An 8172-nucleotide genomic window follows, 5' to 3' on the forward strand; every position below is an offset into this window, starting at 1 on the left:
CCCTCGGCCCGTCCGGCCCGTCCGGCCGCCCCGCCCCGCCCCGGCCCAGCCCGTCAGCCCGGCGACGCGCGCATGGAGGCCGGCTGAGGAGCGGCGCCGCCTCGCTCGGTACGCCGTGGCCTGACCGGGTGGGCGGGCGGGCGGGCGGGCTGGGGCTCCTCGCGCCTCGACGGCGCGTGCGGGAGGGCGCGGGCTGCAGGTGGGACTGCGAAGACCAGGGGATCCGGAGCCCACCGGGTCGGGCTGACCCTGGACGGTGTAGATGCTCCTGGGCTCGGGAGTCCCCGAGAGGACCCCGGAGGCTCAGAAGCGCCCTCGCTGGCTTTGGGACGTCAAATGCTTCTTTAGAAGTGGAGACAGTCTCCAAGCTTTCGTGCTCCCCAAGCGGAGGGGCTGGAGGTCCGCTGGTCTTGTGCGACGCAGCTGTCCCTGGGCCTCCCTGTCTGTCTTGCCGCCCTAGGAAGACTCATCTTGCGGTGGCCGTGGTACTGGGGGCAGGATGCCAGCAGGGATCTGGCACAGTAGACTGCTAGCCGGGAGCCTGCAGGCTTCTCCGGGGCATCTCCAGGTGGACAGAAACCAGGTCCCGGGAGGGCTGGCCAGGTTTCTTCATCTCGGGTTTGTTTCCTCTTCCGGCCCTCAGCTCTGCCACACTTAGGTAAAATATGTCCTGCCGGAGCAGGTTTTCCCGGGTCCTGCAGTGGCCGGGCTTCCAGAAACAGACAAGAGGAGGCCAGGGCTTTTGCACACCCTGTCATTTCTTGCTGTCTTGGTTTTCTGAGTAGACAGTGAAGGCTTGTCTAGTTTTTCCAGTTGGTCGCGGTCAGCTTTGGACCAGTGGTGGGGAGCAAGCTGCCATCCGAGAAACAGTTTTGGTTTGGTGGGTTTTTTTTTTTGTTTGTTTTTTTTTTTTGTTTTTTAAGAGATTGAAAAGCATGATGGGTGTGTCAGATCAGGGTGGTAACAGGGTTTTGTGGATTGAGAAATTTAAACGTTTATTCCTCTTAGTATAGCTGTAGAGGTTGGGAATCCTAGGTCTAATGCTAGTCTTTTGGGTAACTGATGAAGGCTCTGCCTATCTTGTCGCCCTTTCTCGTTGTGTCCTCATAGCTGTTTAGTGTCTTTTACAAGGACACCAATCCCATCGTGGGTTCTGCCTTATGGCTTCACTTGAGTTCAGTCGTCTCTTAAAACCTCTGCATATTGATGTAATTATTTTGAGCCTTATATTTTCAGTGTATGGATTTGGGTAAAACACACTTAGTATGAATAGATCCAGAAGAGAGACGGCTGTGGGGCTGGGCAGGTGGGGAGCTTGACTGACGTGGCTCCAGTTACTTGGACCTAGTATGCCAGGGTCATACCTCCTTGTGGGCCCTGACATGAGTGGGCCTTTTCTGCTCTTTGAGCCAACCCTTCCCCTCTTAAAACTGCAGACTGCTGGGAATTTTCAGAGACTAGTTCCCCTAGAAATTTAGCAGATGCTAAAAGTTCTGTTGTTTAGCATATGGAAGCATCGCGCCTGGTTGGTAGCAGGCCTGGAAAAGTATCCCTACAGTCCTGCTCATTCGGGGATGCTGGTTGACACGGCCCTGCTCGGTAGGAAATGCTGGTTGAGGCCTCTTTGACAGAAATCCCAGCTCTCTGACTTTATGCTATGAAGGTTTACAGTGTGGTCTTGGCCGGGAATGGGTCTGGAAACTGTCTGCCAACTGACTGGGGATTTATAAAGAGATTTGGTCCCTGGGGAGGTTGGGCAGTAGGAAGATACTTCTTACAGCGTGACTATGTCTGAGAAGGATACATGACAAATGCTGTGGAGGTACAGTGGCTGGGTGCTTAGGTGAGTATGGAAGTGGAGGGCTACCTCAAGTAGCCTGATCAGATTACGATTACATCTGACAGGCAGGAAGCCAAAGGATCAGAAAATGTGTAGATTTGATAGTGCCGGGTACCCAGAATCACAGACTTCTGGCTTAAGGAGTGGGGAGAGGCTGTCAGTAGCCTTCTTGCCTGACCACCCCTCCCAGCTGGCCCTGCTCTAGATGATGGGTTGTATCGAGTGTGTCTGGTGATCCCAGGGCTCAGGGCTTGTCTCCTGACCAGCCTGTGGACCCCTCCACCTGCCATATAATGAGAGGTGAGACTAGTCCAGCTATGGGCCAGCCAGGGAGTCTCTCCAAGGCTATCTGGAGCCAGTGTTCCAACTCTGGTAGCCTCCACACCCCTCAAAGGCTCAGAGGCACCCTGGACAAGCTTTGAAGGGTAGATCTACCAAGCCAACTGCAAACCTGGGGCAGCCCCACCTCTTAAAGGGCAGGGCAGGCATGGCCGACGTGGTTCTTTCCCATTTGCTGGCTATGCTACAGCCTCTGGTTGGCCCGCCCACTTATACAGGATGTTTTAAGTTTTCATCTCATGCTCTGGCGGCCTGGTGCTGCTGTTAGTAATACTGGTTTGCTTCAGTGTCTTTAGCCAGACCAAGGGTTATCCTCTCGTTTTTCACTGTTAGTCTCTGTTTGGGTTACCCTCCCTGCCCCTGAATGGGGTTCCATGGAGTGGAAGGGACGGTCTCTAACACTGTCCTGGAAGGCAGGTTCTTCAGAGTCCTCCCCACACACTTCCTTGTTCCTGTTTCTTTGAAGCACTTAATTCTGTTAATGAAAGGTGAAGGGTGAAGCTCCAGGCACAGATGCCAGGTTGTTTACTGTTGACTTGGCTATGCACAGGCTCTGAGCCAGCCACGGCAGTTCCCAGATGTGCTGACCTTTTTATAAAATGTCCAGGCTGCGTTTTAGGACAGGTTCCAGACTAGGGAGGAGGGGGGCCCCCAGGCTGGAGCAGTATGGTAAGTAAGCTTTGCTTGCCTCTGTAAAGACAGCCAGCCTTAGGCCAGGAACATAAGGTTTCCGGGGCTGTCTCGGGGTCTCTGCTACCCTCTGCCCTACCACAGTTCTTCTTGTAGAAGACTGATAGTGCTTAGGCTTGGCCCCATTTTCATACTGGACACACATTAGAGGTTTGAGTATACCCAGAGAGACCCCTAAGTCACATACAGCAAGACCAGAGAAACCCAGGGCAGGCAGGAGCCTGGAAGCTGTAACAAGTATGCAGACAGAAGTGGTGGGTATCACTGTCATCTTACCACGCCCCCATTCTGACACAGCTCTTTCCAGAACACATGTCCCTCAGTACACATGAAAACAGAATCATCCTTTCTTGCTGTAGCCAAAGGAAAACGAAAATATTCTAGTTTCTTAACATTATAAAACCTAGAGGTTTTATACCTCCTGTCTTTTTCTTTTTTTAATTTTCAGGACACAGTTTCTCTGTGTAGCCCTAGGTATCCTGGAACTCACTCTGTGGACCAGCTTGGCCTCAGACTCAGAGATCCACCTGCCTCTGCCTCCTGAGTACGAGGATCAAAGGCGTGTACTACCATTCCCCATGGGTACTGCTTTTAGAAGAACTGGTGTTTGATCCCTGTTGGTGTACAGCCACCTGCAACTCTGCCTCCAGGGCATCTCTCCCCTGTGGGCAAGAGCCACATACAGACACATAAATATACATGTTTGGTAATATAATCTTTTAAAAAAATTACTATGCCCAGGGGCCAGATTTTTCCAGCAGACTTGTCATTTTTAAAGAGCTTCCTTCAGCCTGGACCATTGTATCTGTCCTGGCTGCTTAGCCCCTGTGGGATGTATGATAATTACACAATTGCGGCACACATGCACACACACCTTTGTTAAAGCAACATATATAAAACAAATATATCATTGTTTATAAGTGACCTGTACATTATGACTGATGGTTTTATTTTGCTTGAGGAGATAGCTTCTATAATTCATGAGACCCACTAGCATGGAACCAATGCCTGGACATGTTTTTGCTAAGACTGTATAGTTTAGGGAAGCTGGAGAGATGATGGTGCTGCCCTTGCAGAGGACCTAAGTTCAGTTTCCAACACTTACATCAGATGCCTCACAACCACTTATGGCTCCAGCTCCAGGGTAATCTGTCCCTTGTAGCCTTCACAGGAACCCAAACACATGTGCACAGACACACATGTATGACTATGTGAGCGTGTGTGTGTGTGTGGCTGCCAGGTAGGCAATGTCTCATTGGCAGATATGAAGTCTGTTAACCTTGCTGTACTGTAGTCTGAAACTGCCTTTGTCCCCTTTGGTCAGGGTGGCAATCTTCCCTCTGCACCATCTGGGACTCTTGGCCCCCAACCCTGGGCCTCCCAGTAGCACAGTAAAGATCCATAACTCTATGGACTGGTTTGTCACCAGGGTGCCACCCTTGTCACCAGGGTACCACCCTTGTCACCAGTGTACAACCCCTTGTCAAGTTTCTACTACAGTTTCTTCCATGTTAGGCTTCTTTGTCTTTTAAACTAGAAAAACTGTCTTGACTTCTCAAGATGCTAACTGTTGTCTTGCTTAGCCTTCTTCCATCTGGCTGGTAGCCAAATGGTTGTGGCCATCATTATAAAAAAAAAAAAAAAAAAAATGGAGAGCTTCCTTGAAGTGGCTTCTTACCATGGGGATAGCAGCCACAGCACTGTGTCCTACAACCCTAGAGGAGTTAGTACAACTCCTCAGAAAGATGTAGGCTAGCTTCACTATGTTTGCACCTGTTGTGGGCCAAAGCCCCTGTGTGCCAGAGATGACTTCTACACATAGTCATCTGTACGTTGCTCAAGGATAATTGCTGGCCCCTCACCAGTCAGGCACATTCCAAAAGGACCCTAGACCTCAAATAGCACATACATAGCCAATGATACTGGGACAGGAATGCCGAGGTCCTGTTCTAAGGGTCAAGACTGGCTCAGTTCTGTTGTCACAGTAATCCCTGATCCTGGCCCTGTGACCCCAGGTAAGGACTGTATCTGTCTCCCCAGGCATCCTACATCAATCAGGAAGCTGCTGTCCAGCCATGGAGGGAGAGGAGAAGCCAGCTCAAGAGGTAAGGGGAACTGAGGGTGGTGGGACAAACATCTTCCTAAACAACCTTTGTCCCAACCCAGCAACATCTGCTACTGCACACAGGAGGAGAGCGTCCCAGTGTGGGTCCCTTTAACTGCTTCTCAGCATATACTTAACGTAGTAACTAGGATATTTTATAGTCCAGCAAGAACTACCTCCATGGGAAAGCCCTGAGGCAAACGGACTCTTGAGCTTGCTAAGGAGGTACAACAGGCCGGATTGTGCCTGACCTGTGGGGTGAGGCCCGAGTGCTTGAACACTTACTTGAGCTCTCCCTCTGCAGGCTGACATGGAACCTGTGGTAACATCAGGCACCTCAGAAGCAGTGCCAAGGGTGCTTTCTGGAGACCCTCAGAACATCTGTATGTTTCCCTTCAGGACTTGGTATAGCCACAGTACTGGGCCCCAGGGAGGGGGTGGGACCAGCAATGGCCTACCCAGCTGTGGGGAGGGGGTAAAGGCAGCAGGAACCCCTTAGTACAACTTACATCTGCACAGAGCCTCTGCTTGAGCCTATATCTGACAGACACTTCCAGGGACACTAGTCACCCCTGGTCCCCATCCTCGGCCCTCCGCTAGGACAGTTTGGGTCTAGTTGAGGGTGATGAGAAAGCTCCGGCTGAGGCCCCTCAGACAGTACTCCGTTCACAGATATAATCAGGTGGCTTGTCCTGTCATCTGCAGTTGTGTGGAATACACTGCCTGCCAGAGATTGAGTCCACTGGGACTCAGTCCTCACCTAACTGGAAAAGGGTCTGTCACTAGTGCATAGGCAGCAGGGCCCTGGCCCCTCACATGGGGACATTAGGCCCCTCACACAGGGGGCATCAGGCCTCTCACACCGTGGCTTGGCTTTGGCTGTCGTTGCAGCTGACGTGGATGCCTTCAACTTGCTCCTGGAGATGAAACTGAAACGACGGCGTGAACGCCCCAACCTTCCACGTACTGTGACCCAGCTAGTGGCCGAGGATGGGAGCAGGGTGTATGTGGTGGGCACTGCTCACTTCAGTGATGATAGCAAGAGGGATGTAGTGAAGGTAAGCACTGTGCACCCACTCCCTGTTTTTTGAAGATTTATTATTCTGCCTGCATATATGCCTGCAGGCCAGAAGAGGGCACCAGATCTCATTACAGGTGGTTGTGAGCCACCATGTGGTTGCTGGGATTTGAACTCAGGACCTCTGGAAGAGCAGTCAGTGTGCCCTCAACCACTGAGCCATCTCTCCAGCCTAAGCACTGTGCCCTTTTATTTGCTATGCTTCTGCCAGTCTGTACTCCAGGGACACAGGCCAGGGCAACCAGGCAAGAACTGTTGAGCAGGCACTCCTAGCCCTGGAGCCCCCCAGGGATGATAAGCGGGCCTTCCTGCTCCACAACTTGCAGCCTCCTGCTTTTTCTTCATTTTAGCAAGTAGAGCATCGCACAGCTTTCTTCAGTTGCTTTTTCCCTAGAATTCGTCGCTGAAGCCACACGGGCTGTTAGCAGTGGCTGCCCCCTGATGTGGGCTCCTTGTCCAGTGTGGAACTGCCGTTGTGCAGTGTGGAAAAGCAGCAGGACGGACGGGTCTGCTGGAGTGTGGTGCTTGCTTTCCAGACTATCCGGGAGGTGCAGCCGGATGTGGTCGTGGTGGAGCTCTGTCAGTACCGTGTGTCCATGCTCAAGATGGACGAGAGGACGCTGCTGCGAGAGGCCAAGGAGGTCAGCCTGGAGAAGCTGCAGCAGGCTGTCAGGCAGGTGCGCAGTGAGCGGGCCGTGGGCCGTGGGGACCTGAGACACAGGGCCCTGAGTCTCCTCTGAGCTGATGACAGGCTCCTCACTGGGGCGGCCTTCTGGTCAGGGTCATAGTACCCTGGTTGCTAGCCCACTCCCTCACCCGGGAGAGGATAAGGCTCCACTACCAGACAGGAACAGGGTAGAGCTGAAACCTCTGTTCTGCTAGGCTGAAGTGCTGGGTCTGAGCATTGTCTGGGCCACCACATTGCTGTATAACTCCTGTCTTCCACATTGCCCCAGCCCTCCCGGGCTAGAGATGCAGTGTGTAGCAGCACATCATTGTGGTCTGAGTGTTCAGAGGCCATCAGGCCTGCCTGGCCTTAGCTGCAGCATTCTTCCTTCTTGTGTTAAAGTCTCACGTGAGTGTCCCCAGACATGCTGAGCACTTTTACCCGGGAATCTCCCAGATGAGGGATGTCACCATAAACCATTTACTGAATACCCAGTAAAAGGAAGTTACTATTCCATCCCAAGGTGGGATTAAAAAAAAAAAAAGATTTATTTATTGTTATATGTAAGTACACTGTCGCTGTCTTCAGACACACCAGAAGAGGGCGTCAGATCTCATTAACAGATGGTTGTGAGCCACCATGTGGTTGCTGGGATTTGAACTCAGGACCTCGAAAGAGCAGTCAGTGCTCTTAACCGCTGAGCCATCTCTCTGGCCCCCAGGTGTGATTTTAACACCAGTCTTGTGTTTGCCCTTGTCCCTGTCCCCACCTGTACATATGCCCTCCTCGAAACAGAGGGTCCACACTCTACTGGAAAAAGAGCCACACAACTGGCTAAGCCATGTGCTCATTGCTGGGCCCATCTATTAGGGCAAGGGGGGTCGGGGGAGGCTGGCACCAGCTGCCCCTCATCCCCTCAAGGAGTCTCCAATGGCACTGAGTCCTCCCAGCAACACTGGGTGATAACATCCACAGATGCTGTCCATCAGGAAGCCACTGGTGTCCAGGTTTTATTGTGGGTTGGCCATGCGGACACCGTTGACCTCATCAGCTCTGGTTCCTACAGTAGTCCGTTGGTACTGCCTGACTTGTGACCCCACAAACAGAGCGTGGTGGGACACACCTTTTGTCTCTGCACTTGGGAGGCAGTGACAGGTAGATCTCTGAGTTCAAGGGTAGCCTGGTCTTCTAAGCAAGTTCTAAGCCAACCAGTGTTACATTTAAAAAAATAGACAATATTAAAAAAGAAACAAGACCTCTGCCCCACATAAGTCTCATGGCCAGCCTAGACTTTGTAATCTGTCCCCCCAAGTCAGGTAAGTAAGGACATTTCTTTTTTTTTTTAAAGGTACCGGTCACTTCTTTTTTTTTTTTTTTTTTTTTTAAGATTTATTTATTGATTATATGTAAGTACACTGTAGCTGTCTTCAGACACTCCAGAAGAGGGAGTCAGA

General features: G+C 51.7%; 1 protein-coding gene across 3 annotated transcripts in view; it reads left to right on the top strand.

Annotated features, from left to right (window-relative positions):
• Nucleotides 1-30: 30 nt before the first annotated feature.
• The window catches only part of Trabd (TraB domain containing), an 11250-nt gene continuing 3108 nt past the window's right edge, over nt 31-8172 (top strand). The window contains exons 1-5 of one of the 3 annotated variants that reach the window (XM_021183502.2): nt 31-108; nt 4910-4974; nt 5278-5378; nt 5865-6031; nt 6588-6728. In XM_021183502.2, coding sequence (XP_021039161.1) covers nt 5897-6031; nt 6588-6728 — 276 coding nt within the window. In that variant the 5' untranslated portion in view covers nt 31-108; nt 4910-4974; nt 5278-5378; nt 5865-5896. Of the gene's footprint in view, nt 109-211; nt 659-4909; nt 4975-5277; nt 5379-5864; nt 6032-6587; nt 6729-8172 lie in introns of those variants that run through there. The other 2 variants (XM_021183499.1, XM_021183500.2) reach the window with 2 other exon arrangements.

Source organism: Mus caroli, chromosome 15, assembly GCF_900094665.2.
Source record: "Mus caroli chromosome 15, CAROLI_EIJ_v1.1, whole genome shotgun sequence".
NCBI classification, from domain to species: domain Eukaryota; kingdom Metazoa; phylum Chordata; class Mammalia; order Rodentia; family Muridae; genus Mus; species Mus caroli.